The sequence below is a fragment of the Typopeltis vanoorti genome, chromosome 16 (assembly GCF_054136105.1).
Source record: "Typopeltis vanoorti isolate ZY-2024b chromosome 16, IOZ_Tvanoo_1.0, whole genome shotgun sequence".
Classification (NCBI taxonomy): Eukaryota; Metazoa; Arthropoda; class Arachnida; order Uropygi; family Thelyphonidae; genus Typopeltis; species Typopeltis vanoorti.
Window position 1 is genome coordinate 68,554,492 of NC_143564.1, and position 23,526 is coordinate 68,578,017.

General features: G+C 37.1%; 2 protein-coding genes across 2 annotated transcripts in view; one reads left to right on the forward strand and one right to left on the reverse strand.

Annotated features, from left to right (window-relative positions):
* The window catches only part of LOC150098106 (ubiquitin-conjugating enzyme E2 R2-like), a 112,603-nt gene that overhangs the window by 70,106 nt on the left and 18,971 nt on the right, over window positions 1-23,526 (forward strand). Inside the window, exon 4 of the mRNA XM_090406504.1 lies at window positions 21,609-21,743. Coding sequence (XP_090262630.1) covers window positions 21,609-21,743 — 135 coding nt within the window. The remainder of the gene's footprint in view (window positions 1-21,608; window positions 21,744-23,526) is intronic.
* Galt (Galactose-1-phosphate uridylyltransferase) overlaps window positions 21,283-23,526 on the reverse strand; it is a 235,823-nt gene continuing 233,579 nt past the window's right edge. Inside the window, exon 10 of the mRNA XM_090406502.1 lies at window positions 21,283-21,706. Within this exon, the coding sequence (XP_090262628.1) occupies window positions 21,665-21,706 (42 nt within the window). The 3' untranslated portion in view covers window positions 21,283-21,664. The remainder of the gene's footprint in view (window positions 21,707-23,526) is intronic.

Genomic DNA, 23,526 nt, shown 5'->3' on the forward strand with positions numbered 1-23,526 from the left:
TATTAAAAATAGGACATCATTGTTACCGTAAGAAACCTGTCTATAAGAAAGAATGTTTCTCTCGTGTTATCTTAAATAGAATTTAGCTTTGATGTAGTTTCTAAATAATAAATTAATTTGTAATTTTGTCTGTTTTTTTTTTTTTCCAGTAGAATAACCAGTGATCAAATCATTGTTTCTTTAGCTTACTGTGTGAAATGTAACTCAGCTTGTCCTTGTATATTTGTATATACTCCAGATGATGACCTTATGTGAAGGTCGAAACGTCAGGAAATTAAAATGGTTATTAATGACATGGTTGTAAAGTCCATAATTTCTAAAAATGAATGCTGATCACTGTGCAACACTGAAAAACAGGAAATGGGTGTATTTTGTTTCTAAATTGCAGGTGCTCTTCTCAGAACTTTCATGTCTATTTTTTCTATTATTCAGATTTTTTTTTTTAATTTCTAGTTCATCTCTCTCTCTCTCTCTTGAATCATATCCATAATTTATTTATATGTCCCCTCCATGTGAGGCACCTGTTCATGGTGGAGGAGAATCTCCCAGTGATGGTACTGGCCCTTTTCATTCTTCCTCTTTTTCTTTGCTTTTCCTCACATATTCTTCACTCTACTTCTCTTGAGCCTTTTTCTCTATCTGATCAAGCTACCATCACTGGGATCTAATGCCTTGTTTCCATATTTGCCATGCAGTGCAACCCATGGACATCCAGAAAGATAGGGGCAGGGATCTTGGTAGTCTTCCACTACTTTAGCCTCAGCTTCGGCTAGTGAGCTTGCCTGCAAGGGTCAAAGGGTGTTGCAGTAGGTCTCCTTCCCCATGGTCCAGGGACAGGACCCAAGGCTTGCTGTGGTTCTCATATGCCGTCTGGGGTAACACTGACATTCCACTCCCAAGTGCACTCATTGCTTGCTGGAGAGTGGACATCTATGTGTGGCCCAGTGGTGGGTCGAGAGTTCTAGTGCAGAACCAAAAAACCACTTGAGCATGAATATCCTTCATTTTCAATCATTTCAGGGGCTCTAATAAAGCCCTAACCAAGTATTAATACACCTTTCAACAACAGAAGCAAGAAACAAAAGATGTATGATACCAGTTTAAATGCACCAATTTTTCTAATCATCCATGCTGCAGGTGAAAAGCCAATAGGGAAAATGTTGCCCTTCTTCAAAAGGGTATAGAAGGGCTGGCAGGTTCTCCTAAAACAGTAAAGAAACTACATTCTGGCAGTGTCCTCATAGAAATATGTCAACAACCTTCTGAAAAACTCAGAGCAACATCAGTGGGTGGAATACAATAACAGTTAGATCCCCATAAAATTCTCAGTTCCTATAGAACAGTGATCTCACAGTGGGATCTCCTAGATATCCTTGATGAGATATGTTCAGAGCTGAAAGATCAGGGGGTGTGTGTGACAAGTATGAGGCACATTGCAATACATAGGGATGGTCGCCTAGTTCCAGCCAGAAACATTATCCTTACATTTGCTACTTCTAAGCCTCCAACATCTGTTAAAGCAGATTATCTCAGTTATCCTGTTCAACTGTACATCCCCAATCCACTAAGAGGCTTCAAATACCAAAATATGGACATGCCCAAACTGCCTGTCATGGCTCTGCCACCTGTGCCCAATGTGATAGTAAAGACCATGATAAGCAATCTTGTTCTGCCAAGAAAGTTAGATGTTTAAACTGTCAGGGAGATCACCCAGCATGCTCCTATGCATGTCAGAAGTGGAAAGATGATAAAGAAATACAAAAAATAAAAACAGAACAAAACATATATCAGGATGCAAGAAGAAAGTTAGCCACTACCACATCTGCTCTGAGATCCTCTTATGCTGAGAAGGTAACAGTAAAGAAAATGTCAACAGCAACTCAAAGGTGCATATCTATTCCACCATTTGATAATTTCACCGTATCTGAAATTTCTGGGAGGTGAGGCAAGTCCTCACCTCCCAGAAACTAGACAAATTTGCAAAGCCTAAATAATAGGAACATTTTTACAATGGAACTCTTGTGGGTTTCACCAGAATATCGATGATATTAAGCACCTGCTGCATAGAAACAAACATTTTTGTTTCTGTCTGCAGGAAACTTATTTAAAGTCCATTGAGGATCCTACCATCAGGGATATCACTCTTGTATACAAGGACAGAACTGGAGATAGTCCTGCACGTAGTGGAGTAGCTATTCTTGTGGGCAGTCATATTCCATTCCATCATGTTCATCTTAATACTGTTCTGGAAGCAGTAATGATTTGTCCATCTGTGGGGTATCTAATTATAGTATGTTCAATATATTTACCACCAGTTTCTGAACTAAATGAAATGGAACTCAGTAATCTCATAATCCAACTTGACAACTATGACCTCTTCCTTATTAATAACTGAGCAAGTACCTTCTTCCACATGCCTACCTACTCTTATTCAGTGATTGATCTTACAATATGCTACCCTGCCGTTTTTCAGCTGCTCACATGGGATGTTGATGAAAACATATATGGAAGTGATCATTTTCCTCTTATCAGTAATATGCCTTCACAAAAACCATGTCCTTCTACCTTGGATGTCCATGGAAAATGGACCAGACTGACTGGAATACATTTTCCCATCTTGCAAAATTTAATACTGAAGCAGTCAGCCAAACACCTATTAAGGAAGCACGTAACATGTATTGTCCATACAGCAACCACAGTAATTACAAAAATATCATCCCGATTTCCAAAGTCTTGGTGGAACCAATAGTGCCAAACACCAATAAAGATCAAGATAGAGCATAGGATATTTTTTGTGCTGTCCTACCACAACAAACTTAATAGCATTTAAACGTGCTCATGCCAAAGCACATCTTGTGAGATGTCTGAACGAAATCAATCCTGGATCCAATTTACATCATTGATTAATCAAACAACCAGTGCAAAAACAGTCTGGGATAAAATACAGAAGATTAAAGGTAGATATGGAACACACCAGTTGTCTACCTGGGAACATAATAGATATATTACTACTGATCCCAAAACTTTTGCAGACACTTGGAGTGGAAACTTTGCCAGAATCTCAACAACCTCATATCCTCCTGAATTTTTAATATTGAAAGAGCAACTAGAGAAACAGTAATTAAGCTTCTGTACCAAGGGCATAGAGTCATACAATCAGCCATTTGTTAGCAAAAGAGATAGGTTGAGATAGCAAAAGGCTCTTTTGCTACCTTGCCGTAGTGCAGTCTGCCCTGATGGCATAATGAGATAATAAAACACTTCCCATCATCTTCTATGGATCTCCTGCTCTTACTATACAACAGAATATTTACAGAAGAAGATTTTCTGGACTCTTGGCATAAGTCAGTTGTCATTGCTATCCCAAAACCAGGCAAAGACCCAGCCCTGGCCAACAATCATCGTCCAATTGCTCTGACTAGCTGTCTTTGTAAGGTCTTGGAAAAAATGTTAAATGCAAGGCTTCTCTGGTACGTAGAAAGCAACATTCTTCTTTTTAACACACAGTGTGGCTTTTGTAGACACCAGTCAACCTTGGACCTTTTGGTCTGTTTAGAAACATGTGTGAAAGATGCTTTCCTGAAATGAGAACATGTGCTTTCAGTGATCTTAGACATGATCAAAGCCTATGATAATCTGAAGGTATGGAATATTAAAGGACCTGTTTGATCTTTGTCTGAGGCGGGGGGGTACCTTCCTGTTTTTATTGAGAACTTTCTATCCACCCATGTATTCCAATTCTGAGTGTGTAACATGTCTCGACCATATCATCAAGAAGGAGCGTCCTCAAGGGTCCTCAAGGCTTCGTCTTAAGTGTCCTCTTCATTATTAAAGTGAACTCAATTACTGAACGGCTACCTTTCACAGTAGGCAATTATCTTTGTCAATTTCACAATTTACTGCCACTCTTGCAATATGCAGGTCATTGAAAGACTCAATAAGAAGCAGTTGATTGCATCTCTTCATAGATTCTTTATCATGGGTTCAGGTTATATGCTGAAAACGCACTCTCCACCTCAATCCTGATCTAAGAGTGGGACAAGCTAGTATTCCTGTAGTTCAAGAGAGACCAAGTTTCTGGACAGTGATAGAAAGCTCACTTTCTTTATGCACATTCATCATCTTCGGGATAAGTGCAAAAAAGCATTTAACATCCTCCACATGCTATCCTCTGCTGAATGGGATGCTGATCGGTTTTCCTTGTTCCACATTTATCGTGCACTTGTACATTCAAAGCTTGATTATGGATCCCAGGTTTACGGTTCTACAAGGGATGCTTTGGTGGTTGGGCCCGGTCCATCATCAAGGTATCCGATTAGCTACCAATGCTTTTTGTCCATCACCCATTCAAAGCTTTTATACTGAATCAAATGAACCCCCTCTATCACTTAAATGAAAATATGTCTTTTAAATATGCACTAAAAATAAAGTCCCTGCCAGATCATCCTACATGGACTAGTCTCTTTTCTCAAAGTGTAACACATGCCAAACTGCCATCCATTTTTTTTTATGAGCGTTAAAGAGGTTATGGAAGCTATTGACCTGAGTGCTAACAACATTACCTGCACCAAACAAAATGGCATTCTTCCATGTCAGGCTTGCACCCCCCCCCCCCCCCCCATCCTGCAACCTCTCACTTTGTCAACTACAGAAGTCTCATACACCCTCACATGTCTACCTTCAGTTGTTCAATGTACACAGAGCTACTTACTCTGATTTCTTGCCCATCTATACTGATGGTACTTCCTCCTCATACAGTGAAGATGCAGCAGTGAGTTCAATGTTGCATATATATGGTTCATAGCTTTTTGCAAAATGGCTACTCATTAATTGAACAATCACGTCTGCATCAGTCACTTGCATACTATCTGCATTCACTACAGTTATTCTTTCAAATTCATTTGTTCTTTTCCTTGCAGCATAATGATAGAATTCTTTGGGATTATCTTTATCTTGCAGGGCCAGTTTCTTTTCATACTCAGACTTAGCATTCCGTACAACAGTTGTGACTCTTCTGGCCTGCTGCTTATAATTTTCATAACAGATGTCTTCCTTATGGGCACGTTATTCCTTCCACGTAATCTTTTTATTTATGAATCTCTTGCTCGATAAGATACACAACCACTTGACTCCTACCCTATTTATTCTTCGAAAATGTCAGGACACATTCTTATATTACATCATTTAAGTATTTTTTTTAAATGCTTCCCATGCCCTGTCAATATTCTTCCCATTCTCTAAGTGATACCATTGCGCTGAACTTAGTATATTCCTGTTTTGTAGTTCATTATGTAACCTTTCCTGAATGGAACATTCATAAACTTAGTCACTTTCCAAGTGAGTGCCGCATGATCACTGTTATCAACTGGAGGCAGAATAGTTACGTCTTTATGTTTTTAACTGAAACACCCTCTGACACTATAATCAAATCTAACACTCTTTGACCTCAAATTTCTTCTGTCACATGCTGCTTGAGGAAGTTATCTCACAACAGCTCAATAAATTCAGTTTCATTCTTCTCGTGAGATTTTACTGCTTCCCAATCAGTATTTGGATAATTAATGTCTCCCGTTATGATTACTGTTCTTGCACCCATCGTCTTTATTTGGTGATGCATTTCTTCATCACTAGTAACCAATCCACCAGGTCTGTAATAATATCCCATTATTTATTTGATCTTGTTAGATTCCACCTACACCAGATGGTTTCAAACTAACTGCTACATGAAAAATTGTTACTAGTATTACAGTCATCACTTTGGTAGGTTATCGTATGAGTTTTTCGTTTAGTATATTTCAAAAAATTATAAGGTTTTTCTTCTTTTTTTTTTGAAAAAAAAAAAAAGTAAACAAGAAGAACAAGAGGGCTCGCAAATTTGAGAAAAAAGTAACAAAGGGCTCAGGTGAGCCCCTTATAGCTCACCACTGATCATAGGTCTCAACAATAACTGGATTGAAGTCATCCGATATCATTAGCAGCTTGTCCCTCTCCTGTCCTGTTTATCCTTTCTTAAAAGACTGTAACCTTTAAACTCGATACCAGTTAGTATGTCTGATTCTGTTATCCAGATCCCAACATATTGACCAAAGCAACAAACTTTACCCCTTTGTTTTTGATACTCCTAGCATTCGTTGCTGATATAATAATAAGCTAACTGCATATTCTTTTCTATACTCTTGTCTGTAGTCTGCATGACACAACTTGCAGTTCTCTGTGTCATTTACGGGAATGAGTGAACAATGAGTTTATTTTAAAGCTCACTAGATTTCAGTGTCGTTAACAAATGTTTTCATTGCTGCTTTTAAAAATGGAAAAAAATATTTTTTATGTATGACATGGTATGACCAGAAAGGAAGAGGGCAAGGAATTTTGCTAACTGTTTTGGATTATTTATAGTAGGAAGAATCAGTGGTATTTGCTGTGGATCTTAGTGAGGGGAATTGGGTTTATGAATCTTAAGCAAGTCATATATCTGGGGAGGACAGCAACTGAAGTTTTTTGTAATGTTAGGAGACCAGGAAGAAACTTTTTTTGAGTAGGGTTTTTAATTTCTTGATTTGTGATTTAGTGGGATCATAATCTAAAGGGCTATAGGTGGAGTGGTCTCTAAAAATGATATCCATTTCCTTACTGTATTCACTCGCATTGAGGATAACGAGGATAGCACTTCCCATGTGAGACCTAATGATGACTATGCTGTTATCTATACGTAGTTTATTGGGAGAATTCAGCTGATAACAGCTGACTTGGAGATGGATTTCTTTTGAGAAACAAAGCTCTAGAAAGTGAACTGACGAAGTCAAGTCTAATGTTATTAGCTATCTAAGGAGCTAAGTTATGGATACTGCATTTGATGTTGAAAATTAGGTTTAGTGCTGGTATTTGTCAAGGTGCAACAGCAAAATTGTGGCCAGGATGCTAACAGCAATTTTGTTAAGCCTTTTCAACAAGTTATCTACAGTATGAAGAGATCACACTTGAAGAATGAGTTTAGAATCCAAAAGTCTGTTGTACTTATTGATTTATTTCTTATTTTCAGGAATTCTTTTTGAGCTGAAGCTTCTGAAATATTAAAAAGAATAGTATAGAGGTCCACTTTGAGAATCATTAAGAGCTCAGACTGTAATGAGCTAATGGCTGTGTTGATAGCAGCGAGTATGGTACGCATTGCTGCAATCTGTTCAGGTAGCTGAGCAAAACTGGACTTTGTGAATCACCTTATTGCTTTTAAAAAAAGTTTTTCCCCTTGATGTCAGTGATGTCTCTTCAGAAATAACTGGAATGGATAGTTTGCTATTTGTTCCAGTTATTTCTCTTGGAAGAACAAAATTTATAAACAGATAGAGAATACTTCTATGGGATCTCACCTCCCCCTTTCCAATTTTTTTTATGAAAGATTTTTAAAAAATAAGCTTTGACTCAGCACTTTTCAAACCTTTCATCTGATTGTGTAGATAATGTCTTTTCTGAAGACATCATCTACATATCATTATCTCCCTTTGTTCAGTTGGAGGCACTTGTTTGACTAACACATGGCATGCTAAGTGGCTGTAATGTTAAAAATTGAGTACCATGCTGTTGTAAAGTTTTTCACCAAAGAAGGGCTTTCTTCAGGTGCTATCAAACAGGAATTGGATGGTGTTTATGAGGAAGCTTCTCCTTCATATTTCACAGTGAAAGTATAGGCTAAACAGTTTTGCCTAGGGAGAGCATCGAAGATGATCTTGTGATGGTTTGCCTGTGGAAGTGATGACTGAAGAAAATGTCTCTCTTGTTGAGGAGAAACTGCTCAATGACAGATGGCTGAAGCCCAAAAAAATCTCACCAAGGTTGGGAATCTCTATAACAACCATCTTTTACATCATTCATGAGAAACTTCACATGACGAAGGTCAGTGTAAGATGGGTGTCCCAACTTCTCTCTTCAATTCAGGAGCATTGTGTGACCTGTTCCTGCACGTTTTTAGAACTTAGCCAAGGGAATCAGAGAGAAGTGCTGGAATCCATTGTAACCAGTGATGAAACCATGGTCCTTTATTATGATCCTCTTTCCAAAAGGAAATTCATGGAGTGGCACAAACCAGGCGAATCACCTCCGAGAAAAGCCAAGGTCACTCAGTCCACCAAGAAGATTGTGGCAACAATCTTTTAGGATTGTCGGAGAATTTTGACTTCAAGGAAAGAAATACCACTGTGAATGTAAAACATTATGCTTCACTCCTGCACAAACTGCATGACGCTATAAAGGAGAAGAACAAGAAATGCTGAGTCATTGTGTTCACTTGCTTCACAACAATGCTCATCCATATGGTTATTATTGTGAAGGACTGTGGCTTCCAGGAGATTTGAACACCCACCCTTCAGCCCAGATCTAGCACCCAGTGACTACCATCTCTTCTCAAAACTGAAGAAAGACCTTTGAGGAAGGAAATTTGCAGATGACAATGAGGAGAAAGATGCAATATTAGGCCATTTTGCAGACAAAAAGTATAGACTATTTTTCAAGGACATAGAAATGTTAATTCAAAGATGTGAAAAGTGTGTTGAAGTAAAGGGAGATTATGTTGAAAAGTGATGCAGTTGTTTTCTTTCTATCACCTCTAAAAGTTAGTCAGGCAGGAAACTTATGGAACCACCTTCGTGTGTGTGTGTGTGTGTTATGGGCCAAGTGACTAATAGGTCATTATTATTATTATTCCTGACATCTCCAAGGATTCCGAAAACCCATCGGGGGAGGACACCTATTGTACAACTCTGTCTCCAACACTACACCAATCATCTACATTAGCACCATCCACCACCACAGCTAGTATTTTTTGTCTGTAAATTGCATGTGTTCTGAAGGGTCAATTAGTCTATATGCGGGATGAAAAACCTAAGTTTCCAGGAGAGAAAACCCTGCTACCACTGTATGAGATCGGCTAACTCACCTTCGATTGAAAAAGTCCATATAAAGATTCTTCCTGTCATGACGTGAATCGAACTTGGTCTTTTCCAATCGAATGGTGCAACATACCGTCGTTCTTCATATTGCGCTACATAATACCCGGCCATTATAAATAATGAGTAAAATGGCCACCCAGCCTGATAAATATTGATTAATTTATTAAACTGACCAGACATTATGAATAAAGCTACATTCCCTTTGGGAAATTTGATTTAAAAAAAAAAAAAACTAACCTAAATTACAATCACCCATCTCCCTTGTAATATTTTTATATTTCGTACTTCATTCTTTTTCCATTTAGTTTCTGCTGTCATGGCCAATAGTGATATTGGCATTGAACAAAATCTGAAATTTTTCTTCAGTGTGAACGTAATTTATAATCAAACTGCCATATGCATATTATAATACCCATGTAAGATGTTTATATGTTATGGGCCAAATCACTTTGGTTTTTGAATTTTTCACTTTTTCTGTCATTGTCAAATATGCTGATTTTGTAAAAATTTGAGTGACCTGGGCAAAGTTCCCTTCACGGTTCTCGACAAAATGAAATCCCAAGAATTTCTCCTCTCCTAACTCCTACCGCTTCTAATACTGCCAAAGGGGTATCATTATTATCGCTTTGCCTGACCAGATGATAGCAGTATTCTTATTGATCCATCAATGTGATAAATTATGATAAACAACATGAAATTTATTACAGTGCCTGATTTTGTTTGTCATTATTCATAATGGCCGGGCAATATAAATAATGCTCGTATTAATCATTTCCATAACATATATGTATGTATGTATATAAATGAGACAATTAGTAATGACAACTTGAATTATTCCAGAGCTTTCCATGGCATGTATCCGGAAGTGCCAGTGCCAAAACAAAGGATTCACTGGTGATCTCTGCCATCAGGATGATGCAATATTTGCCATCCTGATGGAAAGATCCAGGTTTCAGCCACCCTCCCTCCATCTAGTTTATTACAAACTGTTTTCAGCTAGAGATGAGTTATCCAGTCTTCATGGCATCTGTTTGTGATGGAGGGATCTCCCACTGATGGTACTGTTCCCTATCATTTTTTCCTCTTTTTCTATATTTTCATATTTTTTGCTCTTCTTCTCTTGGGTCTTTTTACGTTCCTCTCTCTCCCAGACTACAATCATTGGGATCCTATACCTTTCTGCCATGTTCACTCCATAAACATCTTGAAAGGATGAGTAGTCTTGCATTAACTTGGCCCATGCTTTGGCAGTATGGTTTTATGTTTTTATATTTCATACTTAATTCTTTTTCCATGCAGTTTCTGCTGCAATGGCCAATAGTGATATTGGCATTGTGCAATATCTGAAAATTTTGGATGGCCTGCTCATGATCAATTGACTACTGGGCTGCTTGATTTTTCTCATTTTTTTTTTAAATCCTTCCACTTTCGGCATGCTCAGCAATAGGCTGTGTATTTCCCTGAGCATAATTAGGTCATTTCAGTGTTTTGTACCTAGTCTTTGTTCTCAAGTGTTTACTGCTACAATGGGCAAATGGCAGAGCTGCAAGAGAAAGACTAAGAATAACTGTATTTCTGACACCTAAAGAAGCACAAAGAGTTCAGGATATGGCCTTAGAGAGCAGCTGGGGTACCCTGCTTTCCCAGATGTTGGACTTTTGGGATGTTGAATATAAAGATGATTACCAGTAAGTCTGATTCTACAACTGGACCCAAGTCTTGCTGTGGTGTTGGTATGGCATCTGGGGTGCTGTTGGCATCTCAGTTCTGAACATTGTTTACTGGACAGCAGGCATTCACATTTGTCTCCATGGTGGATCGAGAGCTCTGGTGCTGCATCTCCTTTGAGGATGAGTAATTTTGCATCCTCATGTTTATTAGGGTCTTCAACAAGCCTCAATCCAGTACGCAAACTCTTTGAACATCGATTAAAGACAAAAGTAAGAACCAAAAACATCAGTGACAGCAATAAATATACCATCTTTCTCATTTATACATTGAATTACTGATTTGAATCACTGAGATGAATGTCCACTTGGGAAAATGTCACCCTTCTTTATCTAGGAAGGGTTGGTAGGATCTCCAAAATCTGTTAAGGAATTCCATTCTGGATATATTTTTGTTGAAACAGCTGCCTAGAAATAAAAAGATCATCTGTATGACACATTTATCAAGGGAATACCAATCATGGTAATTCAAATGCAGAGAATTACCACAAGAGTTTGAACTTTTCTAAGGAAGTAATATTGATGTGGGACCTCCTCAGTATTCCCAATGAAGTGATTTGCTTCATATTGAAAGACCAAGGAGTGACAGCCATTAAAAGAATCCTCATATGTAGGGATAGTCACCTAGTTCCAACCAGGAATATCGTCCTTATATTCAACATCCCCAAAGTCCAACATCTGGGAAAGCAGGGTACCCCAGCTGCTCTGTTAAATGCCATATCCTGAACTCTTTGTGCTTCTTTAAGTGTCAGAAATACAGTTATTCTTAGTCTTTCTCTTGCAGCTCTGCCATTTGCCCATTGTAGCAGTAAACACTTGAGAACAAAGACTAGGTACAAAACAATGAAATGACCTAATTATGCTCAGGAAAATACACAGCCTACTGCTGAGCATGCTGAAAGTGGAAAGATTAAAAAAAAAATTGGAAAAATCAAGATCTGCATAGAACATTCCATATCAGGTGAAGAGGAAGTATATCAGAACACTAGCATCAACACCTACTGTAAGAAGGCAACTGTAAAAAAAGTGTCAAGGGATCTTAACACATGACTGACCTGCCTTTGCACAATTACATTACTGAACTATATAATCTTCTTGAACTCGGCTTAGACTATATTAGAAAGAAAAATGAATATGCCTCTCTTCTGAAAATACACCAAGGAGATGTGCTTTGCATTATGGGAGATACTAAGGCAAGTGATCAGAACTTACTCCACCTTTACCACAAGTTGCCCCAGTCCTGAAAATACTTCAGGTGCAAACTTGGTTTGCTTACACTTGGATAAAGGATTAAACCAAATATATAATTGGTGACAAAAAACAACACCTACTTCCACATGCTTGCTTTAACATTCACTGCCATTGTCTTAATATGGGAGCGATCACTTTCTGATGATATCCACTTTTCTGTATGGGCAATCATACAGAAATACAAAGATATGAAAAGAAAAATATATATATATATATAAAGATAGGAAATAGAGCAAGCTGACTGGCTCACCTTCTCTTCCATAACAAAATTTTATGATTCTGTAACAGTCAGTTCATTTCCTATTAGTGAAGCAGCAAATTGTGTTACAGAGTGTATTATACAAGCTGCAATATCTAAAACATCTAGTTAGTTTTCTGTTTCTGTGAATGCATGGTATCCAAGGGAAAAAAAAAAAAACGTTTTGTGTATCTTCTGTAGATAACTCACAGCAACATCCTGTTGCTTTCAAATGTGTTCATGCCCGAGCAAAATACATCTTTTGTCAGAACCAAGAAGATTCCCAGATCTAATAACATATCTACTATCACCAAAGATATCTGGGATAGAATCTGGAAAAGCAAAGGCATTTATACCACACACCCACTTCCAATATCTTAGAATACAGTAAAATGTACAATTTTTGACCAAAACATATTGAGGAGATTTTGCCAAAATATCGGCAATGTCTTTTTCTCCCCCCCCACACACACACACGCACTCACGCAAGATCGAATATGATTTTCTTCGAGAACATGCTTCTAGTAACTCAGAAAAGGTAATAATCATTGCTTTTCCAAAAATGATATTCCAATATAAAATTACTAACATTGTGCTCCATCATAAAAATGTGCACAAATTCACACGAAGAGAAGTTGCAAGAAATAAGAATGGTCTCATTGACTATTGCATTTCTTATTGAAAAGAAGAAGAATGTGCAAGAAAGTTTTAAAAACAATCAAAGTTCAGCAGATTTCCAAAGTAAACTGTAGACTCAAATACACAATTCGATTATTCAAGAATAAATGAAAGAGATTTGAATACAAGGACCAAACGTTGGAAAATTCAGTGGCAAATCCTGTAGAAAACATTGATTCAGCCAGAGAGGCATTGGTGAGATAATCTGCAAGGATAGAAAAATCAGAATTCTGTGGTTGACTTAGGAAGTAAAGAGGCAGTGAAGGAAAAGAAGAAAGTATACTCTAAGTTCCCAACAAGTAAATCAGCTTGTGATCATGAAGAATACAAAGAAAAATGTAAGAAAGCAAAGTACTATGTAAAATGGCTAAAGAAAAGTAGCAATATATTCTAGAAGCTATTGAAAAAGCTTAGAATTGGAGAAAAGAATACTGTCAGAGGAATCAGAAATGATATGAAACCTGAAGATAAAGATATTCTAGTTGTCTGGAGATTACTTTGAAAGATTGCAAGTGAAAGAAGCAGTGATTATGTGGTGGTAGGAAATGCTCAACAGGAATGCAATCAGGGAATAAAATCCTGAAATCTGGAAAGGCGTCTGGAGTAGATTATATTCATCCAGAAATGCTCAAATATAGAGGTATAAAGGTTTTACAATGGCTACGCTGTAATTTAGATGGCCTGATCAATGGGTTGAATTCCTGATTGGAGTAAAGGTCTCATCCTACTTGTCTATAAAAAGGGAAATAAAACTGTGCCTGGTAAGATTTATACAAATTAAGAAAAGGCAAAGCTGGGATCTGTACCAAATAGAGGTGATCATCTTTTCACATTAAGACATGATGAGAAATCATGGGAATATAACAAGAGTTTGTGTAAGAGTAAAGCTGTTCAAAACACTGCAGTTATATTGTGTGAATGGGACACTGTATCAAGCAATATAAAGTCTATATTTGAGTTGTAAGTTAGCACTTAGAATTGAAGTACAAGAAGATGATTTGGTGTTAAATCAGGAGTGAGACAAGAGTGCACTATCTTCACTGTTATTCATCATCTGTATGGATCACATTATGAAAAAAAATTATTATTATTATTATTTGCCAGCCAGGCTGTCCGAGTGGTTAGCGTATCTGCTCTCCAGCCAAAAGGCTGCAGGTTCGAATCTTGCCATGGGCATGGATGTTTGTGATTGTCTGTGGAAACACTAGTGGTGGTGGCGGTCGGCAGTAGATGGCGTTGGTGTAGTTGTGGTCAGTTGGTGAATTGAGTGACGGAGACAGAGTTGTAGAGCAGGTGCCCTCCCTCACTGAGTCTTTGGACTCCCAGGAGGTGTCAAATATTGATAATAATAATTATTATTAATAATAATAATTATTATTATTACGGGCAACTCCAAGGATTCCTTAGACTCATCAAGAGAGGCCCTAACATCATGTCAAGAACAACTATTCAACATTCACACAGTATCTATCATACTTCGCCTTGAACTCATTCACAGTCATGGCACCCACAACAGACTCTGGCAGAACTCTAAAACCAAGAGTGTGGTTAGCACCCTTGCTAACCACACTCTTGTCCAGCTTCCATGTATTGCCCCTAGTCCTCCCACCACCAGTCCTATTCTCAAAGATATCTTCTGAATTAATCTTATAGAAACCCTTCACTAATTTGAATGTCTCAATCATATCACCTCTTTTCTGCCTATCCATCAATTTCTGCAACCCACAAATCTTCAACCTGTTCTCATAAGGTTCATTCCATAGACCTGCTATCATCTTGATCACTCGTCTCTGGATCCTCTCCATCAAGAAGAAATCCTGCACCCATATCTGGGCACAATAGTCTAGTGGGGTTTTATCAAGGCTCGATACAGAGAAACAATAACTTGCTTGTCTCTGCTCATCAAAGTATTCTTCAGCATCCAAGTGATTTGATGAGCTGATTTAGCCACTTTTGCAATGTACCCCCCCTAAACTTCAACTCCCTATCCACCAACACTCCCAAGTCCCTGGACTCATCAATCTCCTGGAGTACAGTTCCACCAATGTGATATACTGCTGCTAATCTTTTCACCCCAAAATGCATAACCTTACAATTTGCTACATTAAATTGACATCCATTCTCCTTAGTCCAGACCTCCAATCTATCCAAATCATCCTGCAAAATTTTGATATCTTCTGCATTCACTATTGCCCTACCCAACTTAGCATCATCAGCGAACAAATTAACCCTTCTTCTCAGATCGTTTCCCATATTGTTAATGAACAAATTAAACAGTAGTGGTCCAAGAACAGAACCCCGCACACCACTAGTCATAGGCAGTCTTTTGAGCTCTACTCCTGAATAAACTACTCTCTGATATCTCTCCATCAACCACCCTCCTATCCATCTCACCAAACCTACATCCCCATATGCTGCAGTTTACTGATTAGAATTCTATGTAGTATCCTGTCAAAGGCTTTAATAAGGTCCTGCAGAATCACTAAACCCATTACCCTTATCCAGTTCAGCCGTCACTGTGTTATCAAACGTGAGCAAGTTACTGAGTCATGATCCACCCTTCACAAAACCATGCTGTCCACCATACAGTATCCCATTTTTATCTATCCATTTCTGTATTTTCCTCTTACTACTTCTCCAAGACCTTGACAATGACTCCTGATATGCTAATCTGTCAGTAATTTTCAACAGCAGTTTTGGAACCTCCTTTATGCAGTGGAACTATTTTCCCCTCTTTCCACCCCTTGTGGGACTAACCCAGACCCGAGACTCAAATTAAACAAAATAGTCAAGGGCACTGACAATTCTTTTGCCTCTTCACGTACGACATGAGCTGGTATACCATCCAATCCCACAGATGTATTCAGATTGAGGTTTTGTAATAGACTATTCACCACAATTCCCGTATAAGCTGTTGGTTCCTTCATTCCTGCAATATCACACCTGGATGATATACTCTTGCAAAGTGCTCGCTCAGTAATTCCACTATATCAACTGATTCGGTTACCTCCCTACCATCTGCATTCTTTAAAATCATTCTGCGGTATACATTTTTCTTTTACTTGCAACATATCGAAAAAACTGTTTGGGATTTTCTTTCATAGTCTGCTTTTGCATTTCTTACCACACTCATTACCCTTCTGGCCTGCGCTTTATACTGTTCATGTGCCTGCAGATCACCTTTCTCCTCACATTCCCTCCACAGTTGTTTCTTTTTTTGCAGGTTAAGCTTAATGGTGTTATTCATCCATTTAACCCCTACTTGATTGACTATTCGGACTCTAGGTATACAGTCAGCCATTGCCTCCTGCAAATACTCCTTAACTGAATGCTGATAGTGCATGGGAGGTGTCCCATGCACTATCAGCATTCAGCCCTTGCAGTTTTACATGCCATGGCACTGGACCAAGCAATCTCCTAAGCTTGTCATACTTACCAGCCCGGTAATTCCACTTGTATCCTGTCTTAATTGAAAATTCCACACATTTAGCCACCTCCCAGGTCAAGACCCTATGATCACTCTCACCAATTGGTGGCAACATGGTCATATTCGTTACAGCCAAATTCTCAGATGCAATTACTAGGTCAAGCACTCTCTTACCCCTAGTATTTTCCATTACATGCTGTGCAGATAGTTATCCCTTAATAACTGCATAAAATCCAATTCCTTCCTCCCATGTGTCCTTTCCTCCTTCCAATCAATGTTACCATAGTTGAAATCCCCCATAATAATTACCCTCCTTTCACTCATTTCTTCTATTTGCTTATGCATACTATCTTCACCATCTATTCCATCACCTGGTCTATAGCAGCACCCAACTGTATATTTTGTTCTGCTAGTCACAGTGTCACACCAAATAGCCCCAAATGTGCTCTTTTCTATCCTGCAGTTCTACTTCTATTCTCCTTGGCTGCAGTTCATCAGCTATCATCAATAACACTCCTCCCCCCATTTTATTCTCTCTGTCCCTCCTAAACATTATACCACTCATATTCTATCCCACTAGCTATATCATCTTCTGTCAGCCATGTTTCACTAATGCCAATAACCTGTGGCCTGGAAGAGCCAACCAAGGCCAAAAATTCTTCCTTTTTGTTCCTAATACTACTGGCATTAGTATACGTTAAATGCAGAAACCCGTTAGTCCCACCCCTATTCTGATGCCTTATACTAACTATCCCATTCTGATTTGTTGTCCTTCGTACTTGTTCAGGCATATTATACACATTCATAAACTCAACTGCCCCTCTAAAGTCTGCATATCCACTCCCCCCCCCTTTAATAACTAGTTTCCCTGATTCTGCACATCCACTTCATTCAACAACATTTTTTCCAGTCTCTGCACACCAAATCCATTCAGATGCAAACCATCCATCTTATATAATTCCTTTCGCCAATCAAACTCACTCCACACATCCACAAACTCCACACCACTCCTCTTGCATAACCTGCACATAGAGTCATTTGCAGTTATGGCCCTCCTCAACTCTTCTCTGTCATACCATGGCAACAGACTCACTATCTTAACTATCTCACTCTTTTCTTTTGCTACCTCTAGTAATTCCTTCAGGTCCTCTCTCATAGCAAATTTATCACCTTTTAAATCATTTGTTCCTGCCACTACTATCATTTTTTTTTACCCTCTGCTTTTGTGCTCTTATAGACTCACTTATATCCTTAATTTTCGCACCTGGTAAGTAAGATTTTAACAAACTCTCATCTATTACACCTCTTACTAAAGAATCACCGTACAACACCATACAACTCATTTTTCTTATGTTGTACTCATAAGAAAAATGAGTACAACACTCATTTTTCTTACACTCCCAATCATACTCTTATTTTTCTTATCATACATTTGCCTTTCATTGGCTGATGTGGTCTGTAAACAATTTTGCAAACGCTCAAGCAGTCGCTTCGCCCTGTGCATCACTCCGTGCAACCATGCGATCTCACTCATTGAAACTAACTCTTCATTTTTTTTTTATCCGTTAAACCTTCACCCTCACTTTTAACACTACTCTTAAAGCTATCTGGTACTACATCGCAAATTCCTATCATATCACTATTTTCTACATTCTGACTTTCAGCATCGACATCAATCTGGCGACCTGAGACACACTTCAAATCCTCACTTTCTTTACACTTTCAGCACACATTCACTCCACTATCTTTATCAAACCAAACTCCAAATACTTACCGCAAAGCATACATCTCGCAGACGTTACACTGAACAAACTTCCTTACATTCAAATTTTTAAACAAAGATGGCGATTTGGACGCCATTGTTTTTCTTTTCATCAGCACCATGTGCATGTTATCTATCGTATCTTATCAAAATACTAATTAAATAAAACACACCAAAAATCACACAGACACAAGTTACCAAAAATAAAAAATACTACATAAGATTCAAGCAATATTGCCAATTTTTACTCAAAATAACACTTATCTTTTCAGGAGCTCTCTACAAACACTGCACACCGTGTAGCCCTCTAATGGCAGTCAAATTGGTATTAAAACTGATATTAAATTTGGAGATGTTAATCTCAGCTCTTTACTTTAGCAGTTTAACATCAGATGATGTTATACTGCTAAATAAATCCAGTACAAGTATGCAAGATTTTCTTACTAAACTGAATAATTGCTGTAATTAATTTGGTATGAAAAAATAAACAGACAGAGAGACATTGAAAATAGGCCAAAGTTGAAATCAACTGAATTCTAAATGAAAAACCTATAGAACAAGTAAAGCATTTCAGCTATATGGCACAATTTTTAGTGATGATGGCAAATTAAATATGGAATTAGACAACAGAATTACCAACGCTAATTTTGTTATCTAATAATAGAGAGTTCTAGGAAAGATTAGGGGAGTGAACAGACGACATCAGTGGTGGTATCATATTAAAAATGAAGATATTAGGAAAGAACGTCATATTGTTAGAATTCAGGAATATGGTAGCACAGCTAATCTCAGGTTGTTTAGTCATGTAAACAGGATGGTCTTTGCCAGAACAGCGGGAAAAAGAACAAGAACTAGTTGATTGATCCAGTAAGAAGTATTAAGAGAAGAGAGAAATATAATATTAGGAAAGATTTGGATGAATTGTTGATAGGGATTCAATAATGATGTTACTTTTCATTTAGTATTATCCTAATATCCTCTCCCCCCCCCCGATGGTGCATATCCGGAATTTGATTATGATGATTTTCAAAGCCAGGTAAGGATCCCGAAATCCCATCAGACTATTTTTCTAGTTGCTCTGATTAGCTTACTGTGCAGAATCTGGAAAAAATAATTAATCCTCATCTTTTATGGTTTTCAGAGAGATAGTGTTTTTTCCAGACACATTCTGACTTCCATAAAAATTTAACAACTGATCGTCTAGTCTGACTGAAGCATCCATTATTAGAGATGCCTTCCTAAAACACAAACACTGTTTTCTTTGACATGGAAAAAGCACATGACACAAAGATTTGGGATACTGAAAAACTTGTGCCAGAGTGGGAGCCAATCTTTCCTGACCCTACACCCAAGAGTATGGAGGCCTGCAAGGTTTAGTTTTAAGTCACTTTTTTTGTAATATTAACTTGATAACTAAATGACTTCCTTCAACTGTAAGTAACGATATTACATGGACAATATGAGGATAAATGCTGCACAGATGCCACTAAATTCCATTCTGTTATGGCATACCTATGTACCACCCCTATGCAGCTTTTCTTTGTGCAGATCTGCTAAACATTCCTCTCCTTGGCTGTCTACCAGACCAGCAGTTCTTTCAAGCTATCACAGAACAGAAGTCATGGCCATCAGTACAGATGGTTCAAAATTATTGTTTCTGCTGGAGTTTGCAGCTGTCTTTTCCCAGAAATCATGATATCTTATCATGATTTATCCATCATATATACCCACTCTAATTGACTATACCCTCTCATTTTGTCAATGAGCACAAGCACTATTTTAATGCTTTTTATAATCCTGTGTCCTATACACATTCCAATTTTATGTGATTCTTCCAGTGTGCATTTCATTTTTAAACTGTAACAGAGGAGTAACATTTATAATTGTGTATAAACTATATATATATATAGAGAGAGATTGTATTTATAGAATATATATACACATATATAGATTGTATTTATAGACTATATATAGATTCATTTTATTAAAATAATTTTCTTGTATACTAGATGTTATTTAAGTATTTAATAGTTATTATCCTGTAATTTTTTTTACTGTCTTGTTGTACATGAGATATTATTTATCATGTTATTTATTTTTAATGGTATAGATGACAACATAGAAAGACAAGAAAATATTTATTAATAATGCTAGTGAAATATCAGCAAATAAGTTAATAAATATTATTTTCTTATCTTTCTGTGTTGTCATTTATATACCAAAATAATAACATATCCTATGAACACTTAAGCCTTTCCACATATTTATTTATCAGTTTATTACTTATTACACATATGCTGTTTTAACCATTTGTAATGGTGTAGTATGACCTTTGCTGTCCTTGTGCTGGAAAATCCCAAATATACTAAACCATTCATGCAATATGCTTATCCCCATGGCCTTAGTTGTGTCAGCTATTTGAAATAATGTTATTGTCATAATAATAATTGTTTACTGATTGAAGGTTGTATATAAACACTGGATTTCTTCATTATTTTAATAGATTCTAAAGTGAGAAATGTAGTAGTATATGGACTAATTTTCAAGTTGTAGGTTATATACTAGTAGTAAATATTATTGGAAGAAGAATGGAATGGACAGTAATATTCAGTGGAACAAACCTAACATTTCTCTACTGAAAATCAAAGAAGACATTGCATGCTGTGTATTGTAGGTTAACCAAACAAGAAAATTGGCTTTCTCTATGGGTTTCCCTATTGCTCTCTCTCTCTCTCTCTGTCTGTCTGATGATCTCATCGGAGAAGAAGAGTTGGATTTAGATTGAACAAAAGTTACAACCAATAGTTTGTGCAAGGGATGACCGGAAGGTAATATTTTCATTCTGACAGGATGCAAGTTTTCTGCATTTGATCTTTTCAGAATCATTTTAGATATGTTAGGAAAGTCAGAGTTAAAGAAAGAGTAAATTTAAAAAATAAAAATAAAGTTCAGAATGATTAGCACCATTAGGTGAGCATGGAGACAAATGAATTTGATAGAATGAAGTCAAGAGATTTTTAGCCAAAGATAAGGATGATAGAGTTTTTAGTTGGATAGTCTCCAGCAAGAATGTTAGAATGAACGTATATACAAATGCTATTATAAGTTTAAGAGTCAAAGCGATGTATAATGACTCATCCCAGATGAGTCTTTGACTCCAAGAGGTCTTGGGGTGGTAATAATAATTGAGAAAAGTAATGTTAGTATGAAGTTTATAAACTGGTAATTTAGTTTCTGTTAGAAAGAATAAGTGTTTTTGAAAAACTGAAGATGTAACAACAGTGAAATACATCACACATTCAGTACAAGAAAGAAATGGAGAAAAGGAAGTAGAGCTGTCCATTGTGTAGAATTTATGAAGACACTTGTGTTGGAGTAATTACTTTACTTACCATTAAGAAAATAACACTCAATTTTTTGACTTCTACATTGAGGTCATCATCAGAAAAACATTCATATGCACAGGACACATACCCATTTTGCATACCCATCTATGCAAATTTTTATAGGATAAAATCTTTTCAGCTTGTTCCATTAATGCTTTGAATTTTTCAATAAAAATATGCAATTCCTTTTATCTCAGGACAATCTTATTAAGTGTCATCTCACTTTTGAATGAGCCTAATACTTTTTCACCTGCTAATGTTGATGCCTCAGTAATGTATCGTCGTTGGAAGGATTCTAAAGGCAAAGATAAAGAATATGAAAATATTATTAAGTAGGTATTTTTCAGACTTTGCAATTCATTTATTTATTCTTTTCTGTAATGTAACTATGTTTGTTATGGTTTTCATAGTGTTATTGTTTTTTGAACTTTAAAGGAAACATGCACATGCATCCTGGACATTTTATATAAGTAAATAATGTATAATATAATTTTAATAAAATAAATAAGTAAATTGATGTTTTTTTTTTTTTTTTTTAATAAATGTCTCCTGTATCTCACCCTTGTTACAAGGACATTGTTGGGGGGAATTTTAAAAACAGAAATGGTAAAACAGCATTGATTACTGACATTTGTCATGTGACAGTCATTTATTACTCAAGTCCCATTCACAGTTGACTCACTCCATCAAATTTGTAGGAATCACAGGTTTCATTTTGTATGATGGGCATGATATAGTGATTTAAATCTACTATGGAGTAGCTGAGCATGAAAAGTCAGATTGATGTAATCTTGATGTTACCTGGATTCTCAGCATATTGCCTGTCTATCTGAAATAATAGTCTATAGGAACAAAGCACATCTGATGCATACAGTGTGAGAACAGGAGATGTAATTTATCTTTGGAAGTTTATTTTTCACTTGGTTAGACTATATATAATAAATTTAGTTTAATCCTTTATCCAAGTGTAAGCAAACTAATTTGCACCTGAAAATATCTTCAGGACTGAGGTATGGTAGTACAACACCAGGCAACTCCGAGCAAAGGTGGACAAAGCTCTCATCACTCCTTGTCTCAGTATCTCCCATAATGCAAAGCACATCTCCTTGCGGACGCTATGCATTAAGGGAAGGGCCACTACCTAGACCGGTTTCAACCTTTTTCGAGGTCTCGTCAGTGGGAGGCAGACCCAAACATGGAGATACTAAGGAGAAGCGTGATAGGATAGGTCATATTTACCAGTAGGAGTTGCCAACAGGTGTGTACCACCTTATTATTGAATTATTCTGAATTTAGAGAAAGATGTTGGAAGTTTATTTTTCATTTGGTTAGACTATATATAATAAATTTAGTTTAATCCTTTATCCAAGTGTAAGCAAGCAAATTTGTGCCCCTGGAAATATCTTCAGGACTGGGGGTAAGGTAGTACAACACCAGGCAATCTGGGTAGTGGCCCTTCCCTTAATGCATAGCAGTATGCATGTCTGCAAGGAGGTGTGCTTTGCATTATGGGAGATACTGATAAAAGGAGTGATGAGAGCTTGGTCCACCTATGCTCGGAGTGTTGTACTACCTTACCTCAGTCCTGAAGATATTTTCAGGCGCAAATTTGTTTGCTTACATTTGGATAAAGGATTAAACTAAATTTATTATATGTAATTTATCTTTAGTAGAAGTTAGAAAAGCAGACAGTTTCCAGAATAGTTTGAAAGTAGTGCATACATTAAACTTGTGTCTATTTGTTCTGATGTTCAATCAGAATAGGAAATGACAACCCTGTAAAACATTAATTGCAGTCTAATTGAGGGATAATATTTGTGTAGGATTCTTTGAGCAGAAGCCTAGCCATACCCATTAGCAATTATAGTGATTTTATTTGGCTTAGTTCTTTTAATTGTAGAGATTTAGTAGAATGGATGGAGTGAGTTCGTTTCAGAAGAGTTTTGATTATATCTATTTTCTGCAATGGATAATGTGATGATGGATGGGTGTAGTAAAGGAAGATTTCCAATAGACAATTCTGCTGGCCTGGTTGGCTGGCTGGCAGAACTGTGTATTGGATACATAGGGCAGAAAAATTCATCTTCCACTTAAGGACAATTACAAACATTCATG